At 35.4% G+C, this 18486-nt stretch overlaps 1 protein-coding gene across 7 annotated transcripts in view; it reads right to left on the reverse strand.

Annotated features, from left to right (window-relative positions):
• The window catches only part of EXOC6B (exocyst complex component 6B), a 615985-nt gene that overhangs the window by 287390 nt on the left and 310109 nt on the right, over positions 1-18486 (reverse strand). For all 7 annotated transcript variants that reach the window (XR_007461984.1, XM_049650337.1, XM_049650336.1 and 4 more), the window contains 7 exons: positions 16495-16578; positions 16057-16103; positions 14660-14780; positions 5018-5089; positions 4132-4229; positions 2573-2678; positions 1315-1424 (listed from right to left, as the gene is read on the reverse strand). Coding sequence is in view for 6 of the 7 variants with exons in the window: in XM_049650337.1 (XP_049506294.1) it covers positions 1315-1424; positions 2573-2678; positions 4132-4229; positions 5018-5089; positions 14660-14780; positions 16057-16103; positions 16495-16578 (638 nt within the window). In the remaining variant the exon portion in view is untranslated. The remainder of the gene's footprint in view (positions 1-1314; positions 1425-2572; positions 2679-4131; positions 4230-5017; positions 5090-14659; positions 14781-16056; positions 16104-16494; positions 16579-18486) is intronic.

Consider the following 18486-nt stretch of genomic DNA (forward strand, 5'->3'; position numbering starts at 1 on the left):
AAGGGTAGATGGTTGGGAAAGCAAAGTCAGACAAATAAGAACAATTAGGAGACTATTAAAATGGCCCAAGTCAATTATAACTACAATGTGAATGAAAGCAGCCACACTGGGAAGAGAGAACTTTAAAGAAAAAAGAACTGAAAACAAACAAACACCAATCAATATAATTTTGTCACCAACTGGATTTCCAGAGGCTCATTTACAAATGAGCCATTTGTTAAATGGGAATAATTAACACTTACCTGCAAGAAACATTATGACAATTATCTGAGATTATGCATGTAAAATACTAACACAGTGAGGCCAAAGTGTAAGAATTCTAAACACTGCAGTAATTGTTTTGTTGAGGCTGATGCTGATCAGATTTGAATCCTGGCTTAAACACTTAATCTTGTGTGACCTTGATAAAGTTATTTAACCTCTCTCGGCCTCACTTTCTTCCTCTGAAAAATGGATTACACTTTCTAGGACCTCATAGATTAGTACTATTTTGAATTTTACAGACATTTTTAATACATTTGTAAAGTGTTTACAAAAATTAGACCAATGCTTAAAACTTTGTTTTTAATAAAAAGTTATTAATAGAAAATAAGGAGTTGGAATGATTCTTAGATTTCTGGCTTGGGTGAATGGTGGTATCATTCACTGAAGGGAGAAGACTCCTTTGAAAGCCAATCATGATGATTATTCTCCCTCAAATTCTTTAAGATGAATTAAGTAGTCTTCTAGGTGTTCTGCAAGTAAATTAAACATATTTCAACACTCGCCATCGTATATTTCCATGCCTAATATCCTCAGTAGATACTGACAATATCTGGGGGCAAAGAACTGTGTCTTTTACTTCTGCAGTCTCAGTAAACAGGATGTATCTGCTACATAAATAGGCTCAGAACATGTTAGTCAAACAATTTAAAGGAGATATGGATACCTTTAACAAGTCCAGAGGATATTTGGAAAGAAGGATATTTCCAAAGGATTTTATTTGCTACTCCCCTAGTGGCCTTAAAATTTCATCAAGTAGAATGTAAAAATTAATATACTATTTTCCAGTGAATTCTTACTAATAAAAAACGTTGAAATGCAAATTTATAATGAAAATAGAAAATAAGCTAAGTAATATAAGCAAAACATTATTCACAAGTTTCCAACTTTCACTTTTACCATGATTTTATCAATATAGCAGTACTGTGCTGTGAAGGGCTAATATTACGACTTTCATAATCAGCTGAAGAGTATCCAAAGGTTTTCAGAATATTTCTGCACATAAGACTCCCAGTCTTAGTATCTGCAGCATTTCCACTGTTTCAGACATACCTTAGGTGAAGATCTTCTGAAAACTTCAGGCAGGCATAGATAAATTCCTTAATTTGGTTGTAAACTTTTGGCACAAATTCAGAGAAAGGAAACTTTTTTGGAAATGGCTGCTGTAAATGCAAAGAATCAGTGGAAGTAAGTCACAAACTAACATATGCTGAAGATACTTAGAAATTAATTAAAATGCAAAAGGAATTTTCTTCCACATTGCAAAGTATCTACTTAACAACCTCAAATTTAATAAAGTGTTTCCAAAAGTTTCCTGACACGAAAAAAATAAGCTATAAATTTAACTAAATAATAATTCAAATGTCTTTCCACACATGAAGGGATAAAAAAAAACTGTGGTAAATACCCAACAATAAAAAGGAATGAATTATTGCTACATATACCACCTTAGACACATCTCAAAAGCATCACACTGAGTGAAAGAAGCCAGCCTCAAAAGGTTACCTACTGTATGATTCCATTTATATGACAATCTGGAAAAGGCAAAAGTAGATGGACAGCAACCAGATTGGTTGCCAAAGTCTGGGGGTTAGGGTTGGGAGAAACTGATTTAAAAAGGAGCAGCATGAGACACCTGGGTAGCTCAGTGGGTTAAGCGTCTGACTTTAGCTCAGGTCATGATCTCACGATTCATGGGTTTGAGCCCTGCATGGGCCTCTGTGCTGACAACTCAGAGCCCAGAGCCTGCTTCAGATTCTGTGTCTCCCCTCTTTCTGCTCCTACCCAGCTGGCGTTCAGTCTCTCTCTCTCTCTCTCTCTCTCTCTCTCTCTCTCTCTCAAAAAATAAACATTAAGAAAAAACATCTAATAAAAAAATAAAAAGGAGCAGCATGAGGGAATTTGGGGGGATGATGGAACTATTTTGGTATCATTATTATGGCAGTACATATATGACTCAATGCACTGTTGAATTATATACCAATAGAATTATATATTATATAGCACAGGGTAATTTTTACTGTATGTGTGGGGGAGAAAATGTCCTAAGAGTATGATAACAGTAAGTATTTCAAAGTATAAACCAAATTGGAACATGCCCAGCAATACCCTTAACACTTCGACCCCGAAATCATATACTGATTTTCAAACAGGAACTTCTATTCTTTTAAGCCCCAAAATCGTTCTCTGGGGGTGTTCTAGAGCTCTAATGCACTGAGTTGGAGGTAATGCCTTCAATGAAACTGATAAAATGAAAGCTTTGAGAGTATGCCAAATCAAACAGAGCATTTTATTTTACAGTATTCCTCACCTTTTCCAGCTCTATGTCTTGGAATGGGAATTGTCCTACCACCTTTTTATACATCTCTTCACTTGTTACTGGTATAGGGCTGTAGTTGTCAGAATCAAGTATGTTTCTAGAAATAAAATGAAGGAAGGGTGGGCTGGTTAATCACTGTAGTGATTACAAGTAATTTTCAGGTAAACTCAAACAGTTGTGTATACAAACCACCAAAACGAATGTTTTCTAGTTCCTATTCTATTCCTCTACAATGAAACTATTCATTGCAGGTAAAAATACCTTTGACAGAAGACAGAAAGAAAACTACTCTGAAACAGAGGGAACACAATTATGAACATGATCTCACAGTATTTGAGATTTACAGAGGAGACAAAATTTTACAGCAACATGTAGAAGCTGTAAGGCAAATGGGTAGTAAAAACAAAAGGATGTGTGTGCTCCAGAAAAAAGCACAGAGGTTTCATTTGTTTTGTTTTTTTTTTTAAAGAAAACACATTTGATTATGTTATTTAATCCTGTATTAGTTCTGTTCTAACTTTCAAAACTGGCAGATGAAGAAAAGTAACTTCTATGATAAACCCAAATTATGTTCATTTACTTCATCTCCTATTCTGTATTAAGGATGAACTTCATCCAGAGGAACTGACTCCTTAACCTTACTGGAGGTTCTCTAAAAGCAGAGACCAAACTACGAAAATCAAAACCAAATTTACTGAAGGGATCAGATCAGACACTTTTAAGACCATGGATATATCATGTTATGAATTTTCAAGGTTCATAGAGACATAATCCTCCCCTAAAATACAATTGTACCATTAGTAATATTAAAGGAAAAATGTAGTATCTGATAGCTAGAAAAATTTAAAAACAGGGTAAGCTTATCTGGGGACAGGCTATTGCAATAAGCTGGAAGATCACATTAAATAAGGGAATAAAAGTTCAAAAGAAGAAGAAACTCAAGTGATATGACATGAGTTGTGTGCCAAGAAAATAGTCTAAGGAGATATTTGTGAATGCAAGGTGTAACAGGGCAATAACTGTCTTATTAGTGTATACATGATATAATAACGATTTAAATAACATGTTTCAAACACTGGATTGTAATACACCTCATCTCTATATGTAGAGAAGGAAGAATTTGAGGAACCATATAAGTAAGTCTTCAAAAAAGGTTCCAAAAAAGCCTACATTACTCAAAGGGGTTCAATAGCTACCACCCTACAAGTGAGCTATATAGTAGGCATGATCCTCAAAAAGGAAACCAACAAATATATTAAGAAGACTCAAGATGATCTGGATGGTATTCAAGGGGGAAAAAAAAAGCCAAAATGGGATCTGGGGAGTCTCCACATAATAGACATGATGCACTGAGATCAGTTATCTTGGGAACTTTATTTGGGACATCTCTTCAATTTGCTTGAATTCTGAATCATAACCTGGATCACAGCTATAATAAAATAAGCCACACATACTTGTTGCTTATAATATTGAGAAGCCTTATGTATAAACATGTGTGTACATACACTAGCACACGCACATGCACACACACGACAAAGATAGTTTCTCACCTGAAAATACCTGCCCACTTCTTTAGCAGAGTTTCACTATACTGATCTCTGATTTCTAACAGCATGTCAAAAAGCTGATTCACAGGAAAACCATACACCTGAAACAAAATAAGAAAACAGCTTCATTTTATAAGGTGATTTTTTTTTTTTTCAACATGAAAGAGATCAGGCACTGAAAGATATTATCATATTCTGGTCAAAGATTTAAATGAAAGCATGACAGCAGTATGTTTCATTCCCACTTAATGTCTAGTGTTTATCTCAAGAATCAAAAGATACATACCAAAATATTTAAGCTAGTCAGAAAAAATAAACGAATGATAATTAAAATCAATATATACTGGTACAATGTCAGCTAAGTCCTCCCTGCAACTCATCCTGTACCCTTAGCAAATTTCAGGAGTAGGGAGGGAAATGTGATAGATCTCCCCACATCTGGCTCTGTGCTGACAGCGCAGAGCCTGCTTGGGATTCTGTGTCTCCCTCTCTCTCTGCCCGTCCCCTGCTCCCACTGCCTCTCTCTCACACAAAAATAAATAAATAAACTTAAAAAAAAAAAAACAAAAACACCAAAAAAACTCCAAAATCACTCAGGCACTGTATCTGAATTAAGGACATTAAAGAAAAAAACTAAGGTAGTGAGTGGTTCAATTAATTGACTTGCTCTGAGCAAAAAAAAGGGGGGATTGGAACTATTTATGAGAATATAAATTGGTCAAAGTGATAACAATGAAACGCTATAAAAAGATTAAAAGATCTAGCTCTAGGAAAAGAAGAAACACAACTAAAAACTAAAAGGCATTTATTAAGCTTAAGTAGACAATGAAAAGATTTACACCTGATGCATACTAATCTAGAAAAGTTTATGTAAACAGAAATCACAAACCTGAAGTGTGTCAGCAAAAAGCACAATGAGGTTCTTCAAATCTAACACAAGGTTTGGATCAGAGCAGTAAGACTAAAGGAAACAAAAGACAATGAGGAAAAACACTGTAATTATTAAAAATAAAACTAAATTTTTAATTTATTTAATTGTTTGATGATTCGCCTGGTAAAGGCTCTCCAGAAAGGGTCTAACCCTTTCCTGGCTCAAGGTAACACCAGATTTAGGCAGGAAAGAGCTGAGTAGAGACTCCAGTAAGCCATGATCTATATTTTTAACAGTTGGAAATTTGAAAACATACTTCTAAATAATTCTTCAGCCAAAACAGAAATCAAAATTGATATTGCATATTATTTTTAAATGAACAAAATGTAATACTTGATATCAAAGCCTATGCGATGTGGCTAAAGCAATTTCAAAATAAAATTTATATTTTTAAATGCAAGCAGAAAATACACAAGACTGAAAATAAACTAAGCACTCAATCCACAAAGCTAACTCAAAAAGCCAAAACAAATCATAAGTACAAGAGATAAAAATTGATCAAATTAAAAGCAGAAATAACATAGAGACACGAAAAATTTGATCCATGAAAACAAAAGCTCGTTAAAAATATCAATAAAACAGACAAATCTTAGTTAAGTCTGATTAAACAGGAAAAAAATGAAATTAAGCAACAACACAAGGAATACAAAGAGAAAACAAACCTAAATAAAGAAGAAAATAAAAGTTACAAATAAAGTCCATACATAATCTCTTATCAGTAAAACTGAAAACTGAAATGACATGGAAGGTAGGTTATGTGGGCACGATTCAAAGATGTATATATGTCACTATGTGAAAGTTCAGTAATTTTGATATTCAAATTCTCTTAATTACAATTTGGTTACTTCCTGTCTGAACTCTCAATTCCTGAAAGAGGCATACTGAATTCACCCATAACGGTACAGTTCATCAATTTCTCTTATTACTAACAGTTTTTGTTCTATACATATTGATGCTTGCTTGTCCTCTATAAAAAGGCTTTTCTCTTTTTGGTGGGTTAAAACTAGAATAGTATAAAATATTCCTTTCCTTTCCCATTTAATGGTCTTCAAATTCAATTCTATTTGCCTTTGAGAATATTGCCATTTCTGCTCCTCTTACCTTATTTTCACTTTTTTCATACTCACCATAATGTATGAATATGTCTCAGTAACCAGACTATAAAACTTCCTAATTCTTTGACATTTCCTGTGATTGCTGACGTATCTGAACCTACTCCATCTTTTTAAAAAAAATTTTTTAATGTATGTTTATTTTTGAGAGAGACAAACAGAGTGGAGCGGACAAGGAGTAGAGACAGAGGGAGACACAAAATCCGAAGCAGGCTCCAGGTTCACCTGTCAGCACAGAGCCTGACGCGGGGCTTGAACTCACGAACCGCAAGATCACGACCTAAGCCTAAGTCGGACGCTTAACTGACTGAGACACCCAGGTTCCCCATAAACCTATTCCATCTTAAGTTTCCCATTGACAATGATTGCTTCTTTTTTATTTCATGTTTTTCATTGGATCCTAGTTCTTTTTAATTTTCTTACAGTGGTTATTAATAAGTTATATACTTTCTTCCTGCTGTTTATATGAAATAATCTAGAGTTTTCATTAAAAAACTTTTTAAACATTAAGTCTCTCTCCTTCCATATGGATTCTTTTTTTTTTTTTTAACTTTTTTTTTTTTTTTTTTTTTTTGGGACAGAGAGAGACAGAGCATGAACGGGGGAGGGGCAGAGAGAGAGGGAGACACAGAATCGGAAACAGGCTCCAGGCTCCGAGCCATCAGCCCAGAGCCTGACGCGGGGCTCGAACTCACGGACCGCGAGATCGTGACCTGGCTGAAGCCGGACGCTTAACCGACTGCGCCACCCAGGCACCCCCCATATGGATTCTTAATAGCATTAAACTTTACAAATAATCAAATAGCTATTTAGATTTATCTATGAGTTTTACTCATTTTTTTGCACACATTTTATTTTAATCCTATCCCATCTTGTATTTTGGATTTTTCATTTTTTGTACAATACCAATAAAACAGGAGAGGTAAAGCATAAACTCTGAATCCTCATGTTTGAAAATGCCTTTCGTTTGGCCTCAAACTAAAACACAGCATTTCTGATGTGAAAGAAGTGTCTGCCTTCATTTACCCTGCTTGATACTCAATACAGCCTTTCAACTATGGGAATCTGGAAATTTCCCTCTTTTAATTATTTAATTATCAAAGTCCTCTCCTTTGTGTCTATCCTTCCTTTCTAAATTTCAGTTAGATACGATAAAAAATGAGCATCAGCTATCCATCATGTTTCTTAACTTTCCTTTCATATCTTCCATCTCTTTATTTGCTCCATATTTGGGGATATACATTTGACTTTGTCTTCTTGATCACAAAATGATAGTTTTACCTGTTTAATCTATGAATTAAATTTCTGTATTCAGATAATCAGAGATTCCTAAGAAAGCAACGTTTATCTTTGGCTTGTGTGCTTCCTTTTCCTCCTTACTACACTTTTTAAAAATCAGGCTCTGGGCTGACAGCATGGAGACTGGTTGGGATTCTCTGTCTCTCACTCTCACTCTCTCAAAATGAATAAACTAAAAAACAAAAAAACACTATCCCAGTACAACCCTTGTCCACCTACCATAACAAACTGAAATGTTCACTATATATAATATCTATGAAACATGAGGTTTTTGCCACATGGAATTAATTACATTGTTCCATAATTTTGAATCTTAAAAAATACCTTTTCGGTATTATCAGATGATCTGTTTATATTATTAACAACTATATTAGCAGATCATCTGATGTGGAACCATTCCTGATACAAACTCTCCGTTGTATTAGCATATAATTTTCTAATATATTGCTAAATTTGAATTCCAAGTGAGATGGATCGGGTCAGATCTCTATCATGTTTTGAAATCAGCATTGAGAATACTACACATATTAATACCTGAAATATCGTATCTTTCAAAACGTTTCCAATTTATGTATTGACTAATAATTGAATCAGAAAAAGAGTAGTTTGAAATATGACACAGAAAGTTAGAAAGATATATAGATTTTTGATAAACAAGTAGCATAATCAGATATAGTGTTTCTTTTTGAGATTTGTTTTGATGTTTCAGTTGTTCTTATTCTAGTTTGCTTTGCTGGGTAATATAATACTATAAATAGAATTAACATCTGTGGCGTCAACTACTCTGTCTCATAATAAATTAAATGACTGTAAATGTATGTGATGCAGAGGTGCTATGTTTTAATCAATGTTTTAATCAGATGCTATGTTTTAATAGCCTTGTTGAGATCTAATCCCTATACCATACAACTCACCTATTTGAAGTATATACTTTAATGGTTCTTAGTTTTTGAATATTCACAGACATGTGCAAACATAATCACAGTCAATTTTAAAACATTTTTTCATCTCAAAAAGAAAACCTATGTCATTTAAATTATCCTCCTAGCTACTCCCAGCCCAAAGCAACCACTAATCTACTTTCTGCCTCTACAGATTGATGCTGATCTACTGGAAAGAAAAAAGGTATTTTGCTATTTGTTCTTCCATTCAAAAGAATATACAGCACATCTACAAAGAAAGACTCCATTAAGATTAATGTTCTCCAGAGATACACATTTCAAACAGTATGCTTGGAAAGTGTCCTCCTCTTAATGATACCAAATACGACTGCATGAAGAAGAGGGGGCAGTTCCCTGCTGAGTGGTGTAGATCCGTCACATCTCAAATGTATCAGTCACAGAGAAAAAGTTAAGAACCCCTGCTTTACAAAAAAGAAATTGCTTGCAAGGAATCTAAGTTTTCTAAAAGAAAAAGCTTTTCTCAGGAAAATAACCGAATTGGTAAAATCATTGACATGGACAAATATAAAATAAACAAACAAAATCAAGGACTCTTCTCCCTAGAATACAGTAATATTAGTTAATAAATATGATTGGGGCAAAAAACTTTCCTAAAACATTACCTTGAAAAAAAAACATAAAATACCAAAAATAGGACTTATGGAAAGCATATAAAATACCTTTCCAAAATACATGAAGGCAAATAATTAAGAAAAATATATATATTCCTGGTGAAAAACACCAAATACTGAAAAAAAAAATTCCATTTTAATTTACAGATTCACTGCATAACAACACTATAGTTCAATTTGGGGGAGGGAGGATATTGTAAGTGGTAAAAGGGATGTGACAAAGTGATTATCAAACTAATCTGGAAGAATGAGAACATAAATAGTTAGCATGTCCTAAAAAGGGGATTTTAGAGAATGTACATGTCCTATATGAAATTAAACCATACTATGTCGAATATAATAATCAAAAAAATGTTACATTGGTTCAAGACAGAGAGGAAAGGGGGGTGGGGAATCATAGAGCCTAGCAAAAGACCTTAGTATTTATAAAATCTATTATTTTTTAAGTTTATTTATTTATTTTGACATGGGTTGGGGGGTGCAGGGAGAGAACAGGAGCAGGGGAGGGGCAGAGAGAGAGAGGGAGGAAGACAATCCCAAGCAGGCTCCCTGCTGTCAGCACAGAGCCTGACTCGGGATTCCATCTCCTGAACCATGAGATCATGACCTGAGCTGAAATCAAGAGTTGAATGCTTAACTGACTGAGCCACCCAGGCACCCCATAAAATATATTATTATATGATAAAAGTAGCCTCCGAAATATGTTGGGAAAAGAAGGATATTAAGGAACAATTATGTCCCCACAACATTCATATGTTAAGGCCGTAACCCCCAGTGTAGCTATATCTGGAAATAAAACTTAGATAATTAAGGTTAAATGAGGAAAGGTCCTGATCTGATGGGATCAGTGTCCTTAGAAAAGAAGTAGGCGACAGTAGGATGCCATGTGAGGAAAGGCCATGTGAGGACGTGATGAGAACACAGCCATCTGCAAATCAGCAAGAGTTCTCACCAGAACCCAACCAGAAGCATGCTGGCATCCTGATCTCAGACTTCCAGCCTCCAGAACTGTGAAAAAATACATGTCTGTTGTGTAAGGTACCAGCCTATGGCATTTGATTATGGCAATCTGTGCTGAATAAAGTAAAAGATTAACATGATAATGTTATTGTAATGTTACTGGAAGTGATGTGTATTTTTAAAAAATAATTAAAGATAAAATCCAACTTCACACTCTATATTAAAATAAACTTTTATTTGTTTGTGATACGTATATTTAAAATAACCACAGAAATACCAAGATCAAATGTAAACAAATAATTAAATATTCTTTCGAATAAGGAAGACAAATTATAAAGTTAAAAATCAATATATTTACATAAAAATTTAAATTTCTATAATGCCTTGGAAAAGAAAAGCAAAGTTAGAGACACATAAAACTAAAAAAAAAAAAAAATTTGCGACCTATATATCAGACTAGAGATTAACATTCAGATTAAAGGTTAGCATCCATATTTTAAAGAAATAATACATAATAAAATATTATAAAGCTATTAAAATATAAATGCAATGCATATGAACAGGAAATTTTTAAGAAGATATATAAATAACTAAAAACATCTGAAGAGAGTTTTAAAAAAATTTTTTAATGTTTATTATTTTTGACAGAGAGACAGAGAGCAAGCAGGGGAGGGTCAGAGTGAGAGGGAGACACAGAATCCAAAGCAGGCTTCAGGCTCAGAGTTGCCAGCACAGAGCCTAATGCAAGGCTCAAACCCAAGAGCTATGAGATCATGACCTGAGCCGAAGTTGGACACTCAACTGATTCAACCTACTGAGCCACCCAGGCGCCCCCTGCTTTTTTTTTAATGTTTATTATTTTTGAGAGAGAAAATCTCTGAAAAAAATTTTCAATACCGGTATTAATCAAAGAAAAACATGTTAAATTAAGATATAATTTCTGACATATTAGGAATGATTTTTTGTTTTTAAATATAACTTTCTGTGAAGTAAACAGAATAGGAAAGTTGGCATTCTAAATGATACTCAGAGTGGTGCTAAATGGTACAATATTTTACCAAAGCAAATTAGCAATATGTATCCAGAGGCTAAGAAATGTACAGATCCTTTAACTCACTAATTTCACATCTAAGAATTTATTAAAACATAAATATAAGAAATATATTTTATATTTTATATTTTATAATATATTTTTAATATATTATAATATATTTTATATATTATATAATATAAGAAATATAAAAATATTTTTATAGAAGTTGGTTAAGTGTCCAACTCAGTTTCAGCTCAGGTCATGATCTCATGGTTTGTGGGTCTCAGCCCCACATTGGGCTTTGCACTGACAGTGCAGAGCCTGCTTGGGATTCTGTGTCTCCCTCTCTCTCTGCCCCTCCCCTGCTCGCTCTCTATCTCTCTGTCTCTCAAAATACATACATAAACATAAAAAAAAATCAGTATTTTTATAAAAATATTCACTGTAATGTTTATAAGAGCTAAAAAAGATACATACCTACAATGGGATATTATGCAAGTATATGTTAAAATTAATATAGATTGATGAGACATTAAGTGAAAAACACAGATTGTTTTTGTTTAAAATATATATTGTATATTATATTTTCATACACAAGAATCTTTATTTTTTTAAGATATTCATTTTTTAATGTTTATTTATTTATTTATTTATTTTTTAGAGAGAGAGAGAGAGAGAGAGAGAGGGAGAGAGAGGAGAGGGCAGAGAGAGGGAGACAGAGAATCCCAAGCAGGCTCCACATTATCAGTGCAGAGTCCAATGTAGGGCTCAAATCCACAAACCATGAGATCATGACCTGAGCAGATGCTTAACTGACTAAGCCACTCAAGCACCCAGAAAAAGAATCTTTTTTTTTTTTTTTTTGGGACAGAGAGAGACAGAGCATGAACGGGGGAGGGGCAGAGAGAGAGGGAGACACAGAATCGGAAACAGGCTCCAGGCTCTGAGCCATCAGCCCAGAGCCTGACGCGGGGCTCGAACTCACGGACCGCGAGATCGTGACCTGGCTGAAGTCGGACGCTTAACCGACTGCGCCACCCAGGCGCCCCAGAAAAAGAATCTTTAAATTTACATATTAGAAAGCTAATAATAATCATGCAAGGATCATGACCAAAATTTGTTACTATCGATAATCATATATTCATATTTTCTTAGAATAAACATTACTTTGTAAGTTAACATTTACATATAACGACACACCATGCTAAGGGAGAAGATAAGACATTAAAAAAATGATCTTAGGACAACAGATACACTGTTGCAAAACAATAAAATGAAATCCATAACCATTATTTAAATAAAAATAAATAACAAGTGGTAGTATATACAAAAATGTGTAAAACTCAAGCCATAACATAGTTATGAGACTTTTTTTTAGTCTCAGAAAAGGCAGAAACTTTTAAAAAGTATTTTTAAATTGCCAAACTTTATAATGACAAAAAGATAAAATGGTAAAAATGTCAGATGAAGTCCTATGCCACTTATGAACGATGAGGGAAATTTTAAAATAAAATAGATATATAAACAGGCAAACATTTAACATTTCTAAATACCAAAAAGGAAACCGTAAATAAAAATAAAAGGAGAAAATCTTTACAATGCATTCAGTGACATACCTTCTTTGATTTCAAATTCATATTTATTTATTTATTTTGAGAGAGAGAGAGAGAGCAAGCAGGGGGGTGTCAGAGACAGAGTGACAGAGAGAATCCCAAGGAGGCTCCAGGCTGCCAGCACAGAGCCTAACGCGGGGCTCAGGCTCACAAACCATGAGATGATGACCTGAGCTGAAATCAAAGAGTGGGACGCTTAACCAACTGAGCCACCCAGATGCCCCTCAAATTCTAAACTCCTATACTAAACATATACTAAACAAACCCCTATACCTTATTACTTGGATGCCACAAAGGCAAAGTAATCATATCCAAATGTTCAAACCATCATAGGGAAAGAAACCATAAACCTAAGCATTACCTTGATATGCTTTTAACTTACCTTTTATATCTAATCCACCAAAAAATACAGTTAATCTTACCTCCTAAAAATCTCTCCAACTAATTCACATCTCTCCATATATACTCTTACCCCTTGTTCCAGCTATCATCACCTCTTGCCTGAATACTAGACTAGCCTACTAATTGTTCTCCCACGTTATTCTCATCCCTCGTCCATAATTTAGCCAAATTGACCTTCTCATTCCAATTTATCCTACCCCCACAATGAACACACACACTCCATTCAACCCAGTGCTTTAAGCATCAGATAGGTCTTAGATAATATGACACCTATCTACTTCTTTCTTTATACCTCATGCCACACTTGCCTAACTTTCTACATTCTATGTTCTACCCACTCTGAACATTTTTCCGTTCCCAAAAACAGCTACAGTCCCTTCAATGACAGATTTTACACATGGTGTTTACTCTGGAACACTTGCTGATGAAGAGATAAGAAAGCTGGCGGGTCGCGGATATCTTGTTTCTAGCTGGCACTACATGGATATCAAAGCCACTTACTGAAATATTCTACATGCTAAATTATCTTCTATTATTAAGTCCTCACTATCATTCCTCGAACAGTTCAGATAGAAAAGTACACCCAAAGCCCTTGTACTACCATTCCTTATACCTAGAATTCTCTTTAATTGATCTTTGCATAAATAGTGACTCCTTTGCATAAAGAATGCCACTTCTGATCAACTAACCAAAAGCAGGCACCGTGTTGTCCTAATCTATCACTGTTTCAATTGTACTCAATTGTATTTAACTGTAATTTAACTGTATTATGACGGTCTGATATTCTTATTTATTTATTGGGACCCCCCCCCAATTAAAATATAACTTTCTGAGGGGCACCTGGGTGGCTCTGTTGGTTAAGCATCTGACTTCAGCTCAGGTTATGATCTCACAGTTCGTGGGTTTGAGCCCTGCATCAGGCTCTCTGCTGTCAGTACAAAGCCCACTTCAGATCCTCTGTCTCCCTCTCTCTCTGTTCTTCCCCTGCTCATGTTCTCTTTCTCAAAATAAATAAATAAACTTAAAAAAAATATTTAAAAATTCATGCTTTGATAAAATATATCAAAATCGTGGGAACTCGTACTTACTAACATTGATATGTTGTAAACATTTTTTTCAAAAAATAAGAATAAAACTGTGAACGCCCCATCAATATTAATGGCCTTATCGCAGGCAACACTGAGTAGTGGCTGAGAATATAGTCACTTGTCTGGATTTGAATCCAAGCTCTACCACTTACTGCATAACACTAGGCTGGTTACTCAACCTCTCTGAGGGTCAGTTCCCAGACTATAAGGTAAACATAATAATGATAACTACCTTATGAACTACATATAAAGTACATATAACAAAGCCTGACACAGAGAGAGGATTCCAATACACGTCAGCTGTTTTTTGTTTTTTCTTCCTGCATAGAGCATCCACAAAAGTGGGCTCCGTGTTAGAGAATGTGGCAATTTGAAGTGGCTACTTCCACATGTCTTTGAAAGAGATAGCTCCAGGTAGGTGATTCCACGCAATACGTAAATGATTTTAAAGCAGTACAACATTGACTAGTATACAGATAATCAGCAATAAGTGAGAACTTCTCACGGGCTTCTTACATACCGAGTGGGTGCGGAGTGCCGCGATGGTTTTTGAAAGTGCCATTTCCCAGAGTTCATCAATGTAGGCTCGGTTTACTAAGCCCTGGGTTGTATGTAAAATGTGATCTTCAACCACAAAAAAGCTAAGATCGAGGAAAAAAGAAAGTACAACTGTCAGAAATTACAGTTTGACTATCTCCAGGGTCTGGCAAACAAGAGCTGCCATCAAATCTGAAGTTAATAGTCATTTTTTTCTTAAAGAAAGCTACCTGGTGTCATGAACAAAATCATATTTCTTGGACATGGAATTTTGTCCAGCCACTTTATAGAAATCGGAGGTACATTTCTATTAAATGTTAACCATATTAGTCAGCCATGTAAAAGGGAAGAAAATGTTTACAGGTAAGGGAAGCTAATTTCACTATATTAAAAATACCAGGCCATTAAGACATTTTTAAAAAGCTAACCAATTTGAAACAGACAGCGAAAGCTGCAATACACATTTTTTAAGAGCTCAACATACAAAATACCAAAATAATTCCCTTTATGTGGACTTCCTCCTTAAGGCAAAAAAAAAAAAAAAAAAAAAAAATGCAAACTTATTTTTTAACACTCTGCTGTAGCTTTATAGTTATACATTTAAAATGTATGTTCAGTTACCTTGGCTAAATGTTCCTACTAAATAAAATAATTCTTTAAATAAGGAATTTTTATGATATATTTTAATCAAAACTATCAATTACATTTAAAGAAATCTCAATTTGAAATAAAAAGAAATTTCATAGAACAATTCAAGTCATTTCCCTTTCTTTTAACTGCAAAGTCATTCTTTCATAATTAGAATAAGCTGTCTATATGGTGTTTATTTGGGAAATGCAATTCCATCCTAGTATGTATACTCTAGATGATGGTGGCAAACTATATAGCCCGTGGGACGAATCTGGCCCACTGCCTATTTTTATAAATATTGTTTTATTGGAACACAGCCACGCTCACTCATTTATATACTGTCTATAGCTACTTTCCCACTGCAACAACAGAGCTGAATAGTTGTGACGGAAACCGTATGGCCTGCGAAGCCTAGAATACTTTACTATCTGGCCCTTTTAGAAAAAGTCTGCCAACTTTTGCTGATTATTTGGTTCCCTCGTACGGAGAATGGAGAAACAAAACATCAAATATAATAAAATTACAATTCAAAAGTTTTCTTCCTTCATCCTTAAAAACTACTCTTCAACAATATAATGCTGAAACCAATTAGACATTCCTTTGAAATTATCAGAAAGTCAAAAATAAATCTCAAAAATTTAAAAGAAAAAAAGAAAAATAATTTCCCAAGGAAAAATTATCTTTCCAAGTCTCACGAGTCTAGGTATTGAAAGTGTATACATTTAAATACACACACATACATATACCTACCCTACAATTTGATTAAAATACTTCCTGTAGCCATCTAAAGTTTCATGCTGCAACAAAGCAAAGAAGAAAAAAGTTATTGTTTCTGTTTTGATACCTTACGACAAAGTTAAAATCAGTTACTTCTTTTCTTAGGGCTCAGTTCCCAAGACTCTAAGGTAAATATAACAATAGTACCCTCCCTACATTATAGAGTTATAAGGAGGATGAAATTAGATAATTGATATCCAGTACTTAAAACGATGCCTGACACATAGCAATCAATAGATGTTAGTTGCTATTTTCTTACTGTAAGTCACATCCACCAAAAATGATCTCAGAGTGACAGTTTAAAAAAAAACAAAAACAAAAAACAAAAAAACCCATCATATATGCAAAATAATGACAAGATGCCAGAGAAGAAAAGTGAAAAAGAGAGAAAAGTTAAGTTGGAGATCTTACCATGTTAGATGGAGGCTGGAGCACCAAACGGGCCTGTTTTCGCCTCTGTTTTCGGTAGTAGTTCTCAAATGTTTCACGGGCACCCTGTAAAATAAACAAAAGGAAATGGGTTGACACGATTTGACCAATTATTCTAGTATTTCGTGGGAAAAGAGAAACTCTCAGGTTTGGAACTGAGGCAACCCCACATTTCTCAAAATCTGCTATTTTAACAGTGATAATAATCATAGAAAAAATAAAAAGAACGATTACCATTTATTGAACCTTATTTACAAATCCCATAAGAATGGATACAAAAGATTCTTAAGAGGACACTACCAGAACTCAACCACGAACACACCAAAGCTGGTTGCTGAATCAACTACCATAAATTCACAAGCATGAAGACAAACCAACATTCTCCTAAAAGCAGTTGAGAAAATGGGCCTTAAAAACCTCACAGAACATTCCAGAAGAAAAATGTTCAGAATGAAAACCAGTCTCAAATGAATCATGAGCAAAGGGCCAGAGCAAGACAGGAAAAAGGCAGGAGCAAAGAATAGTAAATCAGTCTTCCCAGCTAGAATAGAATCAAGTACAGGATTAACAGCAAAAAAGAAGAAACAAACCCCTAGAAATTCTTGATACACAGTTTCTTAAAATGAAAGGTGCTCTAGAGAGCAAGAGCTGGTTCATGAGCTCCATAACTGGGTTGAACAGCATCCTTTCAACATTCATGTCCTTCCTGGGATGTCACAATAGGACTTTATTTAGAAATAGGGTCACCGCAGATGTATTTAAATTAAGATGCATTTAGGGAAGCCTGGGTGGCTCAGTCGGTTGAGTCGGTGAGTGTCCGACTTCGGCTCAGTTCATGATCTCACAGCTTATGGGTTCAAGCCCCACGTCGGTCTCTGTGCTGACAGCTCAGAGCCTGGATCCTGCTTCAGATTCTGTGTCTCCCTCTCTCTCTGCCCCTCCTCCACTCACATTCAGTCTCTCTCTCTCTCTCTCTCTCTCTCTCAAAAATGAATAAACATCAAAAAAAAAATTTTTTTTTTAATTTTTTTTTTTCAACGTTTATTTATTTTTGGGACAGAGAGAGACAGAGCATGAACGGGGGAGGGACAGAGAGAGAGGGAGACACAGAATCGGAAACAGGCTCCAGGCTCTGAGCCATCAGCCCAGAGCCTGACGCGGGGCTCGAACTCACGGACCGTGAGATCGTGACCTGGCTGAAGTCGGACGCTTAACCGACTGCGCCACCCAGGCGCCCCAAAAAAAATTTTTTTAATTGAGATGCAGTTGTACTAGGGTAGGGTGACCCTTAATCTGATATAACTGGTGTCCTTAAAAGAGAAGGGCTCCTGGGTAGCTCAATGGGTTAAGCATCCAACTGTTAGTTTTGGCTCAGGTCATGGTATCACAGTAGGTCAAACCCCATGTCACAGTGTTTACAGCACAGAACCTGCTTGGGATTGTCTCTCTCTCTCTCTCTCCCTGCCCCTCCCTGGTTCATGTGTGCTCTCTCTCTCTCAAAATAAACAAACGAAAAAAAGGGGGGGGGGCAGAAAAGACACAGACACACAGGGAGAACATCATGTGGTGACACAGGTAGAGAGTTGGAGCAATGCAGCTGCAAGCCAAGGATGGATGGATGGATGGATGGATGGCCACCAGCAGAAGCTAGGGAGAGACAAGTCTCCCACTCACTGTCTCAGAGGGAGGACGGCCTTCTGACACTTGATTTTGGACTTCTAGTCTCCAAAACTGGGTCGGAATAAATTTCTATTGTGTAGGCTACCCAATGTGTGGTACTTTGTTACAGCAGCCTAGGAAACCAATACAACTCAAAGCTTTTAAAGCATCATGCCCCCCCCCCATTACTAAATTCTACTCTTAATCCAAGACTTTTCTAAATAAATAAGAGTAGAAATGGAGAGACGGCACGCACAGTGGTTAAGAGCACTGATCTGAGAACCAGATGACTTCTTTCAAATCATGAGTCTGCCC

Source organism: Panthera uncia (genome assembly GCF_023721935.1).
Source record: "Panthera uncia isolate 11264 chromosome A3 unlocalized genomic scaffold, Puncia_PCG_1.0 HiC_scaffold_11, whole genome shotgun sequence".
Lineage (NCBI taxonomy): Eukaryota > Metazoa > Chordata > Mammalia > Carnivora > Felidae > Panthera > Panthera uncia.